Below are 21,139 nucleotides of genomic sequence, written 5' to 3'. Positions count from 1 at the left end.
CCGCTCGTCCTCCCTCCCGCCCGCCCTACCTCCCTCCCTCCCTCCCTCCCAACAGCCGCCTCCCCTCCCCCCGCAGGCGCAGCGCTCGGGCGACAGCCGCCCGCCCGCCGCCGCCTCCAGCTCTCGCAAGTTTGAGCTACCCCAGTCTCCGCTCACCCTCCGCTGCGGCGCCTCCGCGGTGGGGTTTCGGGAGGGGTGATTCCCCAGGAAAGGTTTGCCCGAGTTTCCCCGGCCGTCATCGATGCACGGCCCGGCACGTTTTGGCCTCTCCGGATCCGAACCCTGGACCACTTGGGTGGCGCCCTCCCTCGTCCCTCGGCCTCCCCTCCCCAGCTCGGGCCGAGTTGGCTGCGCACGCCCGGCCCGGGCGCACGTCCTGGGCGAGCCGGAGACCGACTTGGGCGGCGGCAGCGGCGAGGGCTGCCGGCAGAGCCAGAGCCGAGGGGATGGGGGCGGCGGGGGCGGCTCTCCCAGCCGCGCGCCGAGACTCCCCTCGCTACCCAGAAGGCCAGTGGAGGACCGCAATTACCATAAAGCGCCTCGCACTCCGCTCAGCCAAAGCTGTCAAACCCCAGCGGCAGCAGCCGCTGCCGCCGCCTCTTGCCACCAGCGCTGCGCTCTCCCGGCCTCGTCCCCTCCGAGACCCAGCGGAGCGTGGCCTGTGCGCGCCCGCGCCCACCCCCACCCCAGTTCGCCCCTTCCTCCCAGAGGAGCCCTTTCCCATTTCGGTGTTAAAAGCTACCTGAAAACACCACCCCAGGCAACGGTGGCCGTTCCGCCTGAACTCCGCGCCCGAGTTCCCCGGACGTTTCAATTGTGTGGGAATTGTTTGGAGGTGGGGGAAGGGGGGAGCAGCCCGTGGAGGCACTGGGAGGTGTGGGGGGCGGTCGGAGAGCGGAGATCCGCCTGTATTTCTCCCGGTTCTTGAGCATTTTCACGGTCTGTACCTCTGATGGTTGGAGGGGCTGCCCTGGCCCCTCACCCCGGCCTTGGGAGATTATCTCCCGCGTTTTATTTTCCTTGGCAAGGAGCAACTTTTGGCTTACACCGTTCGCCCCATAAATTTCCACTCGGTAACGTCGTGCTGATCGGTGCTCGGCGGCGGCGTACAGCCTGCGCCCGCAGCAGTTCAATTCAATTGACACGTATTGAGCTTCTCCAGCGCACCCGGCGCGGCGCTGGCCGCGGGGGGAGGGCGGGGGCCGGCGGGAGGGAGGGGGAAGCGGAGAAGCGAGGTTCCGGCCTCCCCGGAGCGCAGAGCCTCAAGGGCGAGCCGAGAAGCCCTAGTTGGTGAAGCTGGCGGGAAGGGGTAGGAGTGGGGGAGGGGGTATTCCGGACTAACCGCGCCCAGACTGCGGGCCCGGACTTCGCGGCCAAAGGTGACCCCATTCGGCTGCCCGCTAGGGTCTTTTTATACTGGGAAGGGGGTGGGGTGTCTCTTTCTGCCTAAGGACAAGATGGTGCAGGCTCCATGAAACATAAATCTGAAATGGAGGTGGCTTGTAAATCCACACGGAAAGTTTTTAAAATATCCTGGAGTGTCCCCATGCCAAAAATAATCAAAAGCATCTCAAGTTGATTACTAAGTCAAGGTCAAGGCCAAAATCAGCTCCAGCTAGCAGATATTTTCCCTTTTAAAAATTAGACTCACTACTGACTGTGGGACTGGTATTAGGTGCGATTTTATTCATTCTGTTTTAGTTCTCAGCACATAGTTATAAAAACAGCCCTTCTCAAAGCAGAAGTGAAACATCTCTACCGTTTGAAACCCGAAACTTCGGCAGAATTAAATCTTCATGCTCCAGAGCTGCTTATAACAACTGATGCAAAAGACAGGCGAGCAAGTGCCCCCGCGAGCAGTGCCCAGCCGGGCTGGGCCGCGAACGCTTCCAGGACCAGCGCCTGTAGAATGGAATGCACGCTTTTTTCTTCCTGGTCTTTCTGGGGGTGGATATCTCTGCAAACCAACCCACACATTTTTTTAATCTCCGGTAACAAGCAGAAAGACACCTGGACTATTATGCTGTAAAACTATTTTTTATAAAGACATTTTAGGACCAGACATTAAAAGTTATTAGATTGAACGCATGCGAGTTACAGACACAGCTGGAGAAAAGGCCTCTGGTTGTGTGTTGTAGCAACATTTCTTTTTGAAGCGACTCCTTTTATTCAAAACAAGTCAAAAATAACCGGGAAGGCTGAAGTTGGGTATTTGTGGGGAAACTCTGAACGTGGTTCCAGGCGAGGAGGCCGCTCTGCTGCTGCAGGTTGGACGCGAGAACTGGCCTGGGCCAGTGTGGAGCCGTGCCAGGCTCTTCCGGCTCGGTTAGGCCGAACCGCAGAGGCCATGGCCTGGTGCCCAGCCACCTTCTATCCACTCCCCTCGTCTCCCCAACTCTGCCCCCAGGCACAGGCTTTTCTCAGAGTTCGAAGTCGCATGTAAACGTCCAGAACTTTCAGAAAATCCAGGAACCGAGCTCGGGACCTGCAGCCTCTCGGAGTCTTACGGCCTCCCAGGGCTGCCGACAAAGAGGCCTGTTTGTCTAACTTTAAAAGTCCTAGAGTTCGGGAGGCTGAGCCAGTAGAATCGCTTGAACCCGGGAGGCGGAGGTTGCGGCGAGCCGAGATCGCGCCATGGCACTCCAGCCTGGGCAACAAGAGCGAAACTCCGTCTCAAAAAAAAAAAAAAAAAAAAAAAAAGTCCTAGACTTAAAATGAACGGGGGGTGGGGGTGCTGTAAATGCGAAGGGGCCGCGGGGAGGGCTGATTGGGGGGAAATTTGATGCTGGAGACAAACAGGCCAGTAAATTCGCCTTTGACGTAATTTGCAACATCCTCCCCCCCCTTTTTTAGGGATCTTGCCTCCACGGTAGGCTGGTAGGATTAAAGGGTTTCTCCTTCATCTCCTAGGGATACATTTTTCAACTCCGTGGGATTTTAAAAATACCTTATTAAGGGAGTCCTAAGAGGCACGAGTGGTGGGGGGATTCGTGACTCACTGGGAATTAAAATGTGGGATTCCCCGAGGCGCTATAAGGCAGAGGGGGGAGGGGAGATTACACCTACTGGCCCGACTAGTTTGAATTGTTCTGGGGAAAACAAGCGAAAGCTGTCGAAGGGCAGTCCTATCTTGTGTCCCCACTCAAGAAGGGGCTCAGAGAGCTGGGGATGCCGCGGGGCCTGCAGTGTGTGCCGGCGATTTGGCCCTTCTCCTGCCCTCCCACGAGCCCCTCGGGAGTTGACCCAGGGGTCAGGCCGCTATACCCAGCACTCAGCAAGGGGAGGATTTCAATGAAAACAGAGGAGGAGGAGTGAGTGAGCAAGGGAGTGCATGAGATGGGAGGCCGTGTAGCCCACAGAGAAATAAAGAAATAGGTGCCGAAATGAGAGGTGCTGCGGGTGGAGCAGCGGGGGCTGCCCCTCCGCCACTAGTCTCCCTCCCCATGGAAGGGTCTCCTGATTATAACAAACCACTCGACCTCAGGCTAACCAGGCCCTGCAACTGGGCAATCGAGCTGGCGCTTCTAGGAGCAGGCCTCGAGCCTGGCTGCCCTTCTCAAGGCAGGTTGACTCTGCAAGACCCGCTAGGGCCTCTCCCACACACCTCCAGCTCCACCCTGGCCTAGGGGAAAGGCCAGGCATCCTGTGTTTGGGGGGACGCTGGCCTTCTAACCTTGTGTGCAAGATTCACTTATAAAGTATGTGTAGGATCCACATCATAAAGCTCTGTAGGCCTCCGATGGCCCTCCTTGGAGGCTGTTCTCAGGGCGATGACACTCGGTACTGGAACAGGTGGGACTTGGATGAGTACAGATAATGTATTTTTACATAATGTGAGGTAGACTTTCTTTAAAAACACACCCACACTTATAGTCTTCTGGTCACTTTGTACAAGAACTCTGGGCTTATCCAATGGCACTTTTAAAAAGATCCGCTGCCCCATCCTCCAAGCACAAGGCACAGCTGGCTTCCCCTCTGAAACTCAAACGAGGTAACAACAGGAGGCGCATCCTCCTCCCAGGATTTCACTCTTCTGGAAACATCTAAAGGTAGCTGCCTCCCAGGGCAGAAGACTGCTGGACTTAAGGGTCGCCAGGCTGAACATGACTGCTCTTTCTTCTTCCTGGCCTTTGGAGGGTTATTGGGTGTTTGGGGAAGGAAGGCCCTAAGGGCAGGCTCTCCATGGTTCCTAGCAACTATTTGGAATTTCTAGTCTGGGCTCGATTTGGGTCAGGCCCTGAGCTCCCCGAACGCAGGCACGTGTGGGTGAACTAGCATCTATACTACGGGGGCCCGCAGGGTGGTTGGGTGTCGACCAAATGGGCATAAATAAGGGAAGTTTCTGGGAGGCCGGCCGCCTCTTGCGCTCGGCAAGGGCTTAAGAGCCCTCGACGCTGCTGCGCTGGGTCGGATGCTCCAGCAGATAAACCCGGACGCCACGTCCCGCCTCGGCAGCTTATTTAGCAAGGCGCCTCCTGCGGATATTTTACCCGGCTGGGGGCAGTGAGTGGGAACCGCCGGGAGAGGGGGCGGGGAACCACCAACTAATCGCCTTCGGACCCAGTGTGTCGGCCTCCGGCCCCTACCATTTTGCATCCAGCTTCCCTCCTCCACTCCCACCGGGTCCCTGCGAAGACGCACCACCCCGAACCCCTTCGTGGTGCCACTCCCGAACTGTAGGGGTAGAGAAGGCTCTGCCAGCCCCTCACCTGCAGCACGAAGGTGGGTACCGACCAGCAGAACGGAACACGGTGCTGATCTGTCTCTAAATACCTCTGCCCTCCCGCCCCCAACAAAGTCGGTCACAGAGGTGAGCGGCGTGGGATGGTTGCCTCGAGAAGGTCGCAGCCAGGAGCAAAGTTTTGGGGCTGACAACGGGCTGGGGATTCCAAACGGCGTAATCTTCGGCACATTTCACCCGCTCCCATTCCACTTTCCGAACCACTCTGCTCTCGGTGCTCATCCTCCTCTCCATCCCTGCGTTTCCAGCGCGTTAGCAGCCGCGCAGCCCCAGGCCCTGAGTGCGGGGGGTGGTGGGGGGGGCTCCGGGTGGTTTGTGTGGTGCGGCCTGACAGAACCTTCTGTGTGCGGCGGAGGGAGGAGGCTAATACATAATGCACAGCGCCTGGAAGCCCGGCCATTAGCGGCCTGTCGGTGACACAGACAAACGACTGAGAGGGAGGAGATCCAGCTCGCTCTGGAGTTTAAATAGACCAGCGTGGAAGGGAAACGCCATGATTTAAAAGTGTGTGTTTGCAGACACTCGCATATATTTTAATGATTTCCAGCAGGCTATGCGTCCCAGCCTGGCATCCCCCCCTCTCCAAAAGGAGAATGTGTCTAGTGGAGGGAGGATGAAGGCAGAGTGAGAGGCCTCAACCCAGACCCACGAGCAGCTTTTGAGAGATGGAGGGGAGAAGTTCAGAAAGCGAGGCCTGGGGAAGCCACACGACCCAAGGCCAACCCCAGATTTTGTTCTTAAAATAATAATAATAAAGAACCATCCAGCCTTCCACCCTGGACTACACCCTCTGTGTTGTACTAGAAAGGCCTGGGGGAAAGAATAAATTCTGCCACCTTTGCTTCCCCCGGGAGCCCACATTTTTGAATCTTCCTTTTCCACTGACACTCCAGAGACCTCCTTCCTCCCGGTTTAACACACCAGTGTTTTTTAGCAATTAAGGCGAGAAGGGGGTGGGGATAAAGATAAGCCAATTTTTTTTCCTCCATGCAAGTGTGAAAGATAAGATAACGCTAAGCTGGGGCAAAGCGGCTGCTTACAACCTCCCCTCAGCGATTTTGATCGGTCATTTCTTATCTCGCAAAAACGCTCTTTTCGAAAACTGCATCAAAAAAGAAAAAAAAAGAAGAGAAAGAAAGAAAACATTTTCATTTGGAAGTGACATATAAAACCCACCTCCCCTCCACCGACAACCCACTCCCCATTGGCGGGGCTCCCCAGGACAAGTCGCACCTCGACTGCAGGATTTCAGGCTTTCTTGTGGGGGGCAGGATTACTAGTGTAATTAGGCTGAATAAAACCAGGGATGCGTGATGAGGATTTATCCTGTATCCAACCCAAGCTCGCGGCCGGGTTTTCCTTCTCTTAGTTACTGGTCGATGTTTGTGTTTCGCCATCGCACTCAGTGTCTTGAAACTAAACAGGTAGTTATACTTGGGAGGGTCATATAACTATGTCAACATGAAGTGGTTGTTAATGCGAAATAAGAAGAAACTCTTCTGATATTTATAGGCCCCTATAAAGGGAGAAAAAGGAAATCACACTCTCTAGAACCCGAAAGCTCCAGCCGAACCGGACCCTCGGGGAGTTTTAGAAATCCTTCTTTCGGCACAGGAATTTCACGAAGGGGTTTCCGGAAGACTTTGTTGAGGAAGGTTTTGGTATTGGACTCCACGACCTCAGGGCGCCCTGTAAATTCTCCCCGGCCCAATGGCTAGCCCCAGAACGCAAACCTCAAGGCAGGCGCCCCAGACCAAGCTGACAGCCTCTGCCCACCTCCAGCTCACAACCCCGAGGCTCCCACCCCGTCCCCAACCGGGTCGGCACCGTGGCGTCGGGCACATGCTGAGTCTACCGTCTCCGGGCCAGGCTGCGAGATCCAAAGGCTGGGGCCTGCCGCGGCCGGATTGTCCCTGGGGAGCCGAAACCGCCCAGCGGGGAAACCCCTCCTCTCGCCCTTCCCCGAAAAGCTTGGCCGCGGTCTAAGCTCCGAGCAAGCGGGCATCCGCTGACAACCCGGCCTCACGTAAGGCCCACACGCGTCCCATTAGTCAGCCCGAGTTCCCCTCGGGCGAGCCGCCTGGCGCGGCCCCAAGGCCGGGCTCAGGCGGGGAGGGGGTGCCGGGCCTCAGCGAGCTGGGGGCGGGGGTGCGGGCCTCGCGGGGCCCGGCCAGGCTCGGTTCCGCGTTCCTGGGCCCGCGGGTAAGCTGAGCCGGCAGGGCAGGCCGCTCCCTGGCTGGCGCCGGGGCGCCGAGCTGCGCTTCACGTGCCCGCCATATCAGCGGCGGCGGCGAGGAGGGGGGCTGGGAGGCGCGCGGCCGTTCCCGCAGGGTCTCCGGCCCCCGCCTCCCCGCCGCTCCCCATGGGGGCTGGGCCGGGACCATCCCGCGGCCCCCATCCCAGCGCAAGCCGAGAGCAGCGCTGCCAGACGCAGAGGCTCCTAGGGCGCTGCTCCGAGAGCCGCGCGGCGGCGGCAGCCAGGGGAGGGTGCTCCTCGCAACCGCCCCGCCGCCGCCGCCGCAGTCACGGGGACCGGAAGCCCTCGCGCCGCCCCGAGCGGCCTCCGCTGGCCCCAGGGCAGTTCCAGACGAGGGCTGGCCGCGCGTCACCCTTGATCCCTCCTTGTCCCAGGCGACCGCCCAGGCCCTGCGGTATCCCGGTGTAAGCCGGGAGGACCCTTCCTGCGGTCCGATGAGATGTCCCTGTCCCTCTGCTACCACCATAAGCACGCCCTCCCGCACCGCTCGCAGCTCCGCAGCTGGGACGGGAGGGGCGCGGAGCCGCCACTCCGGCCGGGCAGGAACACCTGCTCCCAGGCCCTGCAGCTGGGCGCGTGGTGCTCTGAGAGGCTGCCTAGTGTTGTGTGCAGAGATCGCGGATGAGAAAATAGGGCTGCGAAGCTCAGGGTCAGGAACAGCCAAGCCTCGGCCACCCCCATCTCCCACCCACTGCGGGCGACAGAGCGCGAAGCCAGAGGGCCTGCTGCGGGCCCGGGTCTCCTTTCGAAGGTCGGAGGGCCGCCACCCCTGGGATCCGGCTTCTGGCCTGAAGAGGTCGTTCGTAAAACAGATGGGGCAAAACCTGTTTTGGGAGCCTTCCCAGTGTCCGCCCCCGCTCTCCAAACCAGACACACTCATCTCCCCCTCAGCCCTACTCTAGCCTCCGGCGGGGGACGGGAGTAGGTCATGGCGGCACCGGCACTCCCGCCCATACCCACGTAGGGACGTAGGGTCGGCTGTGGGGCTCGGACTTCGCCACTCCACCTAGGGGAGGGCCAATGGACGCTCCCGGTCTCCTCCGTGTGCAGAGGAGATCGGGCGGCGGAACTGACCTGCAAGGCTTGCCCTGCCTCACCGACCCCCCACCTCCGTCCCACCCTCCCCGACTCTCCTGGCCCAGGGCCCGGCCGGGGAAGGCGTTGTTTTGCCAGCGGGAGCCGAGCGAGTGCACAGAGAAAAGCCTCCCTGCTCTAATGAGAGTGCACACAGCGCTGCAGCGAGGAGGATGATTACCCGGCGGGCGGGGGGGGCGCGGGCCCGGGCCGCGGGCGGCGTGTGCGGCGGCCCCGCGGGCCTGGAGTCTCCGCCTGTCTGGCTGCTAATCGCACGCTTTCTGCTGTTACGGAGGCAGGCGGGAGCCGGCGGCCGAGCCCGGAGCCGGCGACTCGGCGGGTGACACGGAAACATGGCGCAGCGCCCCTCCCCCGCCCGCGCTCCCGCCTCCCGCCTCCCGCCCTCCCCGCGCTCCCGCCTCCCGCCTCGCACTTCCTCCCGCCCGCGCGGCTTTTGCAGTTCTAATGCTCTGCTTTCGGCCTGGCACCATTACGCTAGCAGCCGCTTCTCCGCGGCCCCGGGCGTCTCTTTCCCCTTTGTTTTCGGGGTCTATAGAAAACGTTTGCTTTTGTCCCGAGCTCTCGTTAAACCAAACTTGTGGTGGCAACGGAAGGCGGTGCAGGCGGGGAGGGGTCCGGGGATTTTGGCAGCAGCCGACCGGAGCGTGGTGGAAACTTCTCTCGCTGGGTTCTCCGCTCCCTCCCACTCCCCCTCCCCAACAGAGCCGCCGGCCTCCCAACGCTTCTCCCTACGCCCCCGAGAGGCCCCAGTGCTCCAGGAAGGTCTGGGCCACAGAGACTGTGACCAGGGGTGAAGAGCCCAGGGTTCGTGTCTGTGAGCCCGGAGGTTTTGGCACTCGATGACCTCGCTCCCTGCAGCCCCGACTTACCTCTCTTTTCCCCTTTGGTCATTCGGGGCTTTGTATCAGTCGGTGAAGAAGGAAGGGGAGGGAAGAGAAAGTGTTTCTTTCGTGCGTGCGGTTTTTATTTTAAGGATTTGTTGGAATCTGTCACCCCCAACTGCGCAGCCCCCTCCAGTATAGGATCTAGGGCGAAAGCAGGGAAACGTCGGCTTTACGGGGAAAGGGTCGGGTCAGAAACAGCCCTGGAGGCTGGATCTTAGTCTCCTGGCGGGCTCAGCCACACTTGCTCGGCACGCGGGGCGGGGCGACCCAGCAGAGTGGGGGACGCGAGGGCCAGGTCCCTCGGTCCAGGAGACGCCAAACGTTCCATCCTCGGGGCGAGAGAGCAGAAATCCCCGCCCCCCCCCCCGCGCGCGCTCCCTAGCTCGACGCGCAAGCCGTGGCTCTCCGCGCCAGAGCTGCTCAGGCGGCATTTTTTTAAGCCTGCAATTAAGCGAGGCGTCGCCGTGTCCTCTGCTAGTGTCGGTCCTGTCAGTCGCACATGGCCTTGGTGCTCCGGTCCGAGGCCCCGCGATTAGTCACAGGCTCGCTTCGCTCCTTCCCTAATCCGCCTCTGCAGGCAGCCTGGGGACGCGGCCGACTTGGCGGCGCTGGCAGGGAGCCACTGCCCGCGGGGTGGGCCGCCTGGCCAGTGTCAGCCCCGCTGCGCCGGAGCCGGCGCGGGCCCTGGGGTGCGGGTTTGGCGTCCCTCCCCTCTCACAGCCCCCTGGCTGGGGCGGCGGCTCCCCTCCTCCTCCCGCCCCTCTCCCGGGCTTGCGAGATCTATTTGTGTGGTGTCATTTGCATAAAAATAGGACAAGTGTTTCTGTGCGTTCGTACGCGGGAGGCGAAATCCTTATTGATGTGTCTGTGTGGAGCGTTCGGTTGTTGGAGCGGTTTGATTTAGGGTGTTGGTGTTGCCTTCTACAAGAAAGGAGAGAAAGTCCTTCGCAACTCCTTCGGCGGCCTGGGCCCCCCGAAGCATGACCCTCTGCGCGGCCGGAATGGTCCACCACTTGGGCCTCAAGCGCGCCTGATCCACAGCGAGCAGGTTGAGGGCCAGGCGGGCGGCCCATTATGACTCATAAAATCGGGCGGCCTAATCGCCAGCTGCCAACCCATTTACATGTGGAGCTTCCCAATGCTCCCTTCGCCCGGGCCCGGCTTCCTGAGGGTTCGCCCCGACACAGCTAGAGCCGCCAAGTGGGAGCTAAGCTAGTGGTCTCTCCTTCCTGTCGGCAGCGTGGCTTCCCTTCCCCGGCGACCCCCGCTCTCTTGGCCTCTGCGCTGCTCGCCAGCAACTCCTCAGCTTGGACAAATAGCTGGGAGGGCGCCGGCCGCGCGGAGCCAGTAAATCAATCATTAACTCCCAGGCGAGGCCTGGGCCAGGGGAGGGAGCGGCGGCCAGAGCCGAGTCCGCGGGGCGAGCGCAAGGCCCCCCCATCCGGGTTAGGAGCCATCCACGCGCCAACGAACCGGGTGCGTGAAGGCGGGTCCCGCCAGGGCCTCCTGGGCCCCTCCGCCCGCCGGGCCTTTCCAGCCCGCACCTAGCCTGGCCAGGCAGGTCGAGTTACGGCGCTGCCCCTGGGAGGGCTTGAACATTAACTAGCCGCTTCGGGCCTCAGCTGCCTGCTCTCCACAGGAGAGCGTCCTGCGCTTGGGCAAGCTCCTCGGATCCCGCCGGGCTCCTCCTGGCTCAGGCTTGCTAAACCAAACTGATCGCACCCCGTATCGACCAATCTCCCAGCGGCACCCTCCTCCCTGAGCCCACGATGGGGCCGGCACGCAGGGGGTTAAAAGCCCCGGTTCGCTCTGGCTCCTTGGCTGCGAGGAGAAAACGCCGATCAAAGTGCTTAAGGGAAAGCTAACACATGCACATTCGGTCCCGGGTCGAAGGAGGCCGACTGGAGACGGCTCCTGAGCCACCCGCCTCGACCCGCTTCCCACACTCCGGGGAACGCGGCGGCGGCGCTGGCCCGCACGATTCGCTCGGCGGAGCGCTGCGCGGTGGGGCTGGGAGGGCGGCGGGGAGGAGAGACGAGGGGGCGGGAGGCGAGCCTGGGCTGCGCGCCAAGAGGCCCGGAGCCGCAGATTAGTCACCGCTCGGCTCTGCGCTCCCGGGTGCGCCCGGGAACCGGGAGGGCAGGCGTCGGCCCCGCTCAGCCGGGCTCCCCGGGCCTCGGCGCCACGGCGCGGGTGCCCCCACCCCCGCGCGCTCCTGGCGCGGCTGGCTCGACTCTCGGGGACTCGCGCGGTCGAGATCCACTTGTCAGGTCAAGGGCAGGAGAGAAACTCTGCAAGCGGAGTCTTGCGAACAGGAAATTTCTCCTTGACAAGGTGCTGCCCCTCCCCCACGCCGGGCTTCAAAACAAAACTTCAGAGCCGGCTGCCCAGGCACCCAGCCTCGCTCGCCACGGCCGGCGACCCCCGCTCCTCGGCCCCGGCCCTGGGCGGCGGAGCCAAGCAAACAGAGCCAGCGGACGGACTCCGCGCGGACCCCGCGGAGGGCGCCAGGCTGCCACCCTCCGGGGCCCGGGCGGGGTCGGCAGGGGTGCAGAACGCCGGAGTCCCCGCGTCTCCCCGGGTTCTACAGCCACCGAGCGGTTTTGCGGAGCTGCCCGAGGCCTCCGGGTCATCGGCTCCCCAGAGGGCGTGGGGGGCGGGGAGGCCGCGCGGCGCCGCCGACTCGGCGAATCCCGCTGCGGGGAGCCCGGGAAGGCTGCGAGCTCGGCCTGGCAAAGTTCCTGTGGAAACTCCATGTTTTGAAACTCCAGCGGCGTCGCGGAAGGAGGGGGAGAGGGGAGCGCGGGAAGCGCGCGGGGGCGGTCTGCACCCGCCTCTCCCCGCCGGGGAGTGGGTTCCGCGGCTCCCCGGGCCTCCTGGGAAGGCTGGAGGGCGGGGACGGGTCCCCGGGCCGGTTCTTTTGTGTGTTCCCCTCTCTCTCCACACTCTAAGGGAAATTTATAAACCCGTTTCATTTAGTGAATTCACCCGGGAGAGGAAGGTTGCCTTTTTAGGGACCATGATGTTCAGGGTAATTTCGTATTTGACACATGTAAATACTTAGTACTCTCAGGTAAGGTCAAATTATTTATCATCTTAATTTATATTTCAATAGGCCTACAATTTAGAGGCGAGAAATGCCTCCTTATGAATCATTATGGTCTATTAGGGGAAGTAATGTATAAACAGCACTATTTGGGAGGGAATCACTTATGTTGACATTTAAATAGCTCTTCAATAGTTAAAAAAAAAAAAAGACATTTGAGTGCCTTTGATTAAATATACAATTTACAAGACCATCAGCATAGCCATCAGGAATATAAATTCTTCTTGGGATTTTTACTTATTTATTTCCAATTTTTGAAACCTTCCAGGGCATGCATGTCATTGAATCCCTATGGGGAAAAAAATCTTAACATTTCAGGCAAAATATGCTCCTCTCCCCCAGCTTCCTGTCTTATGAGAAACTCAGGGAACTTCTTGGAACTCTGAGCAGACTTCACCAGCAGGGACCACAGTGGGAAGTTTGTAGATCCTGTACCTCTAAGAGAATCAACTTTTTTTTTTTTTTTTTTTTTTTTGAGTCTCACTCTGTCTCCCAGGCTGGAGTGCAATGGCCTCATCTCGGCTCACTGCAACCTCCACCTCCCAGGTTCAAGTGATTCTCCTGCCTCAGCCTCCCAAGTAGCTGGGATTACAGGCTTCCGACACTACGCCCAGCTAATTTTTTTGTATTTTTAGTAGAGACCAGGTTTCACCATGTTGGTCAGGCTGGTCTCGAACTCCTGACCTCAGGTGATCCACCGGCCTGGGCCTCCCAAAGTGCTGGGATTACAGGCGTGAGCCACCGCGCCCGGCCAAGAATCAACTACTTTCTAACAATATTGCAGCCAATTTGTTTAACAGCCCAGCTTTCCTGCTGGAGTTGAACCTTCCGGAAGGCCAGTGTCTGTCCATCCATCTTGATGTTCCCACAGCGCCCAACATAGGATCTCACACTGTTTTAAGTCATCGTTTCACACTTGCTAAAATACCACCTTCTTAGAGGTTTTTCCTGGGTGCCTCCAGCCTCATCCCCATACCCTTTCTTGAAAGGCCCCCTGTTACACTTTTTTGCTTGAAGCATCCCCCATCTTCAGAATGGCCCTTCTTAACCTCATATCTCCTTTGCTGGTTCCCTATTTATCTGTTTCCCAGCTGGACTTCTTGAAAGAGGTGTCTCCATCCATGTGGAATTTCTGCGGGCTTACCTCAAGTTCACTCTAAAAATCAGCTAGTCTTGAAGTTGTTTTAAGACACTGGGATAAGTGCAGCTTTGTTTATAACAGCATAGGATTATAAACAACCTAAAGAGCCAGCAGTGACAGTGATGGCACATGCATACAATGGAATATTCTGTAGCTGTTAAAATAATAAAGAAGATCTGCTCTGTGTATTGATATGGAAAGACCCCCAAGGTCTACAGTTGAGGGGAAAAAAAAAAGGTACAGAGCAGTGTGTACCGTCTGCTACAGTTTGTGTAAAAACAAAGTAGGGGGGAATACAGACATATTTGTGTGTGCATTAGATTTCCAACACTGCTGGGGAGTGCCCCCTTCCCTCCATTTTCTTTGTACACATGTGTGTGCTCTGGTCTATTTTCAGAAATGGGAAAACACTGCACAATCTGTTCTGTACCTCACCTATGAAACTTATCTCTATATCTTACTTTTCTACCAGCACATGTAGATGGGCCTTGTCAATTTCCAGCCTGGTGGAATTTCACTGTATAGACACATGGTCATTTATCTCACTCCTCAGCCCCTCCATCCTCCCTGGCCATTCTGCAGAAAGTGCTCAACATCACTGGTTACTTCCTTGTTGCCAGGAGTGGGGGCAGTGGGGGGGGCATGGCATTGTTTTTCAGTCCTTGCCTTCCTTGGCCTCCCAGAAGCATTTAACACGCCTTGACCACTGCTCCCTTGAGCTGCTTGCTCACAGGGTTTTCATCCTAGCTGAGAACCTCTTTCAATTTCTTTGTGGGCTTTTCTATGCTCTACCAGTTGCCTTGGGCCTGGATCCTCCCACTCCTCCCCACCAATCTCATCCAGGTTTATGGCTTTAAATACCACCTACTTGTTGATGACTCTTACATTTGTTTTTGTTTTTGTTTTTGTTTTTTTTCTAGTTCCAAATCCCCATATCAAACTTCAAACTTGGTATCTCAACTTGGCATCTACATTCAGCTTAGTAACAATAGCAAGCATTTACATCACGCCTGTTAGGTTCAAGTTCTTTTCAAAGTGCTTTCTATAAATTAACTATTAATCCTTACAACTGCCCTATAAGGTAGGCAGAGTTATTATGTACATTTTTTCCAGATGAGGAAACTATTAGAGAAGTTACTGAACATTCCTAGAAAATGGTGGTGCTAGGATTCAAATCCAGGCAGTCCTATCTTCAGAGTCCATCGTCCTAATCACTTTGCCACACTGCCTTGTGGCATGTGTCTCGAACTCCTGACCTCAAGTATTCTACCCGCCTCTGCCTCCTAAAGTTCTGGGATTACAAGTATAGCACCGCGCCCAACCACAACTGAATTCTTAAAAGAGGAATTAATTTACAACTATTTGGGGGCATTTAATAAATGCCAGGCCTTGTACGGGTGCTAGGGAAACAGTGGTGAGCAGGACAAATGTCTCTTAGATAGAGAAGAGCTTTTCCCTTAGAACCTGCTCTTTGCTCTAACTCCCTTCCCCATCACAGAAAATGGCTCACCCACTCTGGTGCTTAAAGCAGAATCCTAGGGGGCCATTCTTGACCCATTCTCATTCATCTCCCCCTCACCTTCCTCCAGTCCACTGGCAAAGCTAACCTATTCTACTTCCAAATAGTCCATCCAGTAAGCCTACTACTTCCCATTTTCCTACAGCCACCTGAGGCCAGGCCACCATCTTGGGCCTGGATTATTACACAGAATGATTATTCTAGCAGTCTCTGTGCTGCCACTCTTGCTATCCTCCAGTCTACCTGCAACGTGGCAGCTAGAAAGATCTTTTATTTTTATTTATGTATTTATTTTGAGACAAGATCAAGACCTCACTCATCTCCACTTAAAAAAAAAAAAAAAAAACAACACCCTAGCCAAGCGTGGTGGTGCACGCCTGTAGTCCCAGCTACTCAGGAGGCTGAGGTGGGAGGATTGCTTAAGCCTGGAAGGTCCAGACTGCAGTGAGCCATGATTGCACCGTTGTACTCCAGCCTCGGTGACAGAGGGAGACCATGTCTCAAAAAAAAAAAAAGTGAATGTTACTACCCCACTAGTTCCCACTGCACTTAGAACAAAATCTAAATGCCTTAACAAGGCCACTTCATTGCTTGCCACTGTCTAGCTCACCCTCTGAAGGCCAACCACACAGGCCTGCTATCAGCTCCTGAATAGGCTCTGCAGGTTGGTCCCTGGGAGGTCATCTCCCTCAGCAAGACTGTATCGTCCATAACGGTACGGTGTACCATCACCAGGTGCTAAGCTTGCATCAATGTCCAGCAATGTACATATATCCATAATGTTCTCAGAATTTTGTTTCTGGCTGTATCCTCCCAGTGTGTAGCATGGTGCTCAGCACATATTGATGGGAAAAAATAATAATCTGATAATAAATGAAGTATTGCATGCCTAATACTTTTTTTAGTTTTTTTTTTTTTTTTGAGATAGAGTTTCACTCTGTCACCCAGGCTGGAGTGTAGTGGCGCGATCTCGGCTCACTGCAACCTCTGCTACCGGGTTCAAGTGATTCTGCTGCCTCGGCCTCCTGAGTAGCTGGGATTACAGGTGTGCGCCACCAAGCCTGGCTACTTTTTGTATTTTTACTAGAGACGGAGTTTCACCATGTTGGCCAGGCTGGTCTTGAACTCCTGGCCTCAGGTGATCTGCCCACCTCAGCCTCCCAAAGTGCGTGAGCCACCGCAGCTGACCACTTAATACATTTTTGCTAACTGAATCAGTATTCTATATCCTGGCCAGAGAAGAAACCAGGTTCAAGAGAACAAGACAGTTGTGGGGAGCGTGCTATAGGAAAGGGGATACCTGGACTGGTGGGGAGTGGCTCTGTAGTTCTGGTGAGGATGGGGGCAGAAGAAATTAGGAAAGTGAAGCATGAGGCTGGGGGAGCCACTGTCTTTTGGGGAGGCCCGTGGGAGTATGGAAGACCTGTGTACAGGTCTGTTTCTGCTGGAGAAGCCAAGTGACCTGGTGTGCATGCTGATGGGGAGGCCTTGGGAGTCCTATCCTTAACTAAGTCCTGCAGAATATCATCCCCAGGAGATGAGAAAGCCAAAAGCAAGACAAAACCCAAACCAGAGTCTTCTCAGAGTACTTTGCCTATTGCCAATCATTTGGTCCTTAGTGGCAGAAGATTGAGACTGTCTTTCTCCTTGAGATCCTGAGAAACCAGAAGTGTAGGTTCTTCTCACAGCTGACCCTGGGCAATTGGAGTTTTCTGAATTCCATGCCATTTGACCTGTAACAGTAACTCTGTCCCTACACTGCTTTTGATAGCAAAGCAAGTCTTTTAACAATGAATAATTCCTATGTGATTAAAATAGCCACTGTTTATTAAGGACCTTTGTTCGTTTCAGTTACTTTATCAGGTACTTTTCCAAGTTATCTCACTCACACCCCAAAATAACCCTATGGCTTAGGTATTACTATTCACTATTTTACAGTTGAGGAAACTGAAGCCCTTAGAGATGTCCCAGCAAAACACATGGCTAATCTAGCAGAGTGTGGCTACAGGGATTCTACCTGACTCCAAACCTAGGCCCTTTCCCATAGGGTATATTGTTTGTCTGTCATGCATATGCACTGTATCCCCAAACCTTAAACTATTTCTGGGATCAGATCCTACATAGCTTCTGCAATCGCATCCTTCTGGGTCCATCCTGGTAACTCGCCAACTGCAGTAAGTATCATAAAAGGAGTTTCTTTCTTTCTGGGATCAGCAGGCCTCAGCTCATCTGTGTGTTCACCATGGAAACCTAAGAATTGATCATCTGAATGAAGAGTTGCCTTCCTTCCAGGTAAGCCTTGAAAAAGTGTGGGGTCGGCCCGGGCTCGGTGGCTCATGCCTGTAATCCCAGCACTTTGGGAGGTGGAAGTAGGCGGATCTCTTGAGGTCAGGAGTTCGAGACCAGCCTGGCCAACTTGGCAAAACCTCGCCTCTACTAAAAATAAAAAAATTAGCTGGGTGTGGGGGTGCACGCCTGTGATCCCAGCTATTCAGGAGGCTAAGGCACAAGAATGGCTTGAACCCAGGAGGCGGAGACTGTAGTGAGCCGAGATCCCACCACTGCACTCCAGGCTGCGTGACAGAGTGAAACTGTGTCTTAAATAAATAAATAAATAAATAAATAAATAAATAAAAAGTGTGGGGCCAAGAAGTTCAACGGAAGGACTTCTTCCCCAGAACAAATAGATTGTTTGAAAAATACCTGTACCTCCACCAATACTAAATTATGGCTCAATGTCTGGCGAGATTATAAGCTACCTTGCCCTTTCATATTCCTGGGCGACATTTTTCCCTGTTTTGAGCTTCCATAAAGACTACTCTTGCCCTTACCATGGGAAAAGGTAGTTCACGAAGGGGTAACATGGGAAGGGGTAACATGAAGCAGAAGAGCTGTTAGGATTTGAGGAAAAGAGAGTCACTAACATTCTTCAGCTCCTAGAAGAACAATAGCTAGAATTTATTAAGGGCTTTCTCTCTACCAGGCACAGTTCTAAACACTTTATACACATTAATAATCTCATGTCATATAGAAAACTGTCCTATAATAAAGGTACTATTATCCCCATTTCACAGATGGGGAAACTGAGGCTTAGAGGATAATTAATTTGCCTGCTTGCCTGGACGCTCACTGCCCATTCCCAAAGCCCAGACTTATTCATGCCATCACGGCCCCTGCCATCACGGTGCAAGACTGGCAACTAAATTTCAGACTTTCCAGGCACCTGTGGTCAGCTTCATTACTCTGCCAATTGCACAAGTTCATGCTAATTGGGTGCTTCATTGGGATCTGAAAGCAGTGGCCTTACTGCATCCTGGCATGCAAATGATGTCCCCTGAGGACACAATGGGCAATGAATTTGTCCTGCAGGTCCCCGTGAGAGGCCTTTTCTCTTCTGTAGCTTCCTAAGCAGAAGCTATGGATGATCCACTGACAGAAGGTGGTCATCTCTAACCTGTCCTCTGACAAAGCATGCTGGTCAGCCAGTGGATGCCCCCGTCGGTTCCATGCCAGTGGCTGCACCGGGACCCCTGCTTGCAGGCACAGGGAACGCGGAGGAGAGAAGATCAGTCTCCAAGATAATTTAGGTTCAGTCTTTCTTCAAACCAACCATTGTCCTCTGCTCTAGATCTGACGCCGATGATTAATGCGCCTCGTATTTGAGTATTTCTTCTTTTCGGCTTCTTCCTTGCTTTGGGGTTTATTTTCCAGCTGCTGCCAGAGTTTCTCCTCAGAAGAAAGTAAATACAGACTGGAGCAGTGCCCTTGGTGTTGCCCTGAAAGCGTCCCAGGTGTCAGATCGCACTGGGCCATTCCTGGAGTAGGTGATGTTACTGTTTAGAGTTCAGTGCTAACCCACCACCTCCACCAATCGAGACCTAAGCTTTTAATTATTCTGAAAATACCAAAAATAAAGATTGCAGGGAAGGCAATTAATAGGACCATACGGTCTATTCCTCATTTGTAATTACATATTATTATTTTTCTCCCTACTTTGTTCCAATAATGATTTAAGGCTGCTTCCAAAGATACACAAAACCCAGCAAAGATAAATAGAAGAAGTGGAACATGAATTATAATGTCATGCCTGCTCACAACATCTCTGCCCCATTCCACATAATAGAACTGAATTCATAACGCCTTTCAAAAATGAGGTAATTCAGCTATTTTGGTGGAACACTAGGCTCTTTGTAAAGTGAAAGGGTGGTACACGATCATGGAAAAACCATGGAGGGGACACTTGATCCCCTTTCTAATGCTGGCTCTCTTGGTGTGTGACCTTGGGCAAGTCGCTCACCCTCTCTGGATTTCAGCTTCTGAAATTCTCAAATGTCTCTGCCAATCCCTGAGGCTTCCCTCCTCTTTCTGATGTCCAACGGCACCATCATAGGCAGAAACCAGCACTACTGCCCTCTGGCATGAGACTTCCTAGAACTACTATTGGAGAGATAGGTTCCCAGGAAGTACACTATGCTCACACTCTTTCTCTTTCTCCCCCCTCCCTCCCTCCCTCACCCCTTTTCCTCCCCCCCCCCCACTGCTCTTCTCTCTAACACACATAGGCACAGAGAAATCTTTCTGAAAGACTGAGATAATACAACTGAAATTGTCTCTTCCCCCAAAGCAAGGACCCCCCCCCTTTCAGGAAAGTGACTTTCAGGGTAGCACTGAGGGGATCTTTTCAGGAGGCGGGGAATCACAACCCTTCTGACCTTTCTGTCCTCCCCTCAGGTGTAAGGTTCCACTTCCTTTCCTCTTCTTGCGGTTCAAGACATTCTTTTATTTATTTTATTTATTTACTTTTTTCTGAGACGGAGTTTCGCACTTATCCCCCAGGCTGTAGTGCGTTGGTGCGATCTCGATCTCAGCTCACTGCAACCTCCGCCTCCCAGGTTCAAGCTATTCTCCTGCCTCAGCCTCCCGAGTAGCTGGGATTACAGGCGCCCACTGCCATGCCAGGCTAATTTTTTTGTATTTTTAGTAGAAATGGGGTTTCGCCATGTTATCCAGGCCGGTCTCGAACTCCTGACCTCAGGTGATCCGCCCATTTTGGCCTCCCAAAGTGCTGGGATTATAGGCATGAGTCACCATGCCTGGCCCAAGACATTTTTACAACCTGGCCGACTCTAGATCCAGTTTTATATTCCCTTCACCCCCTCTTAACCACATCTTCCACTTTTGTATCCAGGCAGCATCTAACACAATGCTTAGCATGTCATTTGCTTAAAACACCAATGTTGTCCTCTGCCCCACACAAAGTCTCCACTGACCCCCTAGCACTTCTACTGAGTATTCCACAGGCTAGAGGGGCCTCCTGAGGCTGGGTCCTGATCCCTCACCTCAGGTGGGAGGCTGCTTGGGAGACTTTGTTGTTGTTGAGACGAGTCTCGCTCTGTTGCCCAGGCTAGAGTGCAGTGGTGCGATCTCAGCTCACTGCAGCCTCTGCCTCCTGGGTTCAAGCAGTTCTCCTGCCTCAGCCTCCCGAGTAGCTGGGATTACAGGCATGTGCCACACCGCCCAGCTAATTTTTGTATTTTTGGTAGAGACAGGGTTTTGCCGTGTTGGCCAGGCTGGTCTCAAACTCCTGAGCTCAGGTGATCCGCCCACCTCGGTCTCCGAGAAAGTGCTGGGATTAAAGGTGTGAGTCATCACACTCGGCCTGAGACGCTGTTTTTTAAGATGCAAGCACACAAAACACCTCGCAAATGAAAAGAAGCCAGTCTCAAAAGAATATGAACAATAGGATTCCATTTACATCAAGTTTGGGTGTTTTTTTCTTTCTTTTTTTTTTTTTGTGGTGGTGGGGGACAGGGTCTCACTCTGTCACCTAGGCTAGAGTGCAGTGGCACTTGGCCTACGTCAAGTTTTAAAGTGGGCAAAGGTTTTAATCTGAATTGTTATAAGTCAGGATGGGCCAAGTGCCGTGGCTCACTCCTGTAATCCCAGCACTTTAGGAGGCAGAGGTGGGTGGATCGGTTGAGCCTAGGAGTTCCAGCCCTGCCCGGGCAACATAGTGAAACCCCATCTCTACACAAACCACAAAAATAAGCTGGGTGTGTTGGGCGTGCTGTAGTCCCAGCTACTCAGGAGGCTGAGGGAGGATCTCTTAAGCCCAGGAGGTTGAGGCTGCAGTGAGCTGTGATCGCACCACTGCACTCCAGCCTGGGTGACAGAGTGAGACTGTGTCTCATTAAAAAAAGAAGAGGAGTCAGGATGGAGTTATCCTTGGAGACGGGGAGCACAGCGGGGCTCCTTGGGGGCGGGGAACACTGCAGTTTGATCTGGAAGCTGGTTACATGGGTGTGCTCAGCGTGTTAAAATTCATCAAGATGTACTCTCAGGATTTGTACACTTTTCTGTGTGCTGTACTTCTAGAAAATAAAAAATAGCAACTAA

At 54.9% G+C, this 21,139-nt stretch overlaps 2 protein-coding genes across 6 annotated transcripts in view; both read right to left on the bottom strand.

The window, feature by feature from the left end:
- The window catches only part of BCOR (BCL6 corepressor), a 126,667-nt gene that overhangs the window by 46,622 nt on the left and 58,906 nt on the right, over window positions 1–21,139 (bottom strand). The window contains exon 1 of one of the 5 annotated variants that reach the window (XM_007991408.3): window positions 157–433. The exons of the other annotated variants lie outside the window; for them this stretch is intronic. The gene's annotated coding sequence lies outside the window, so the exon portion shown is untranslated. Of the gene's footprint in view, window positions 1–156; window positions 434–21,139 lie in introns of those variants that run through there. 5 annotated transcript variants of the gene reach the window in all.
- LOC103231809 (uncharacterized) lies at window positions 2,726–8,399 on the bottom strand. Its single transcript, XM_037992914.2, has one exon. The coding sequence runs from the start codon at window positions 7,876–7,878 to the stop codon at window positions 6,793–6,795; it is 1,086 nt and encodes a 361-aa protein (XP_037848842.1). The 5' UTR covers window positions 7,879–8,399; the 3' UTR covers window positions 2,726–6,792.

The sequence above is a fragment of the Chlorocebus sabaeus genome, chromosome X (assembly GCF_047675955.1).
Source record: "Chlorocebus sabaeus isolate Y175 chromosome X, mChlSab1.0.hap1, whole genome shotgun sequence".
Taxonomy (NCBI): domain Eukaryota; kingdom Metazoa; phylum Chordata; class Mammalia; order Primates; family Cercopithecidae; genus Chlorocebus; species Chlorocebus sabaeus.
The sequence above is the reverse complement of the archived record's forward strand: the minus strand, read 5'-3'. Positions and strand labels throughout refer to the sequence as shown.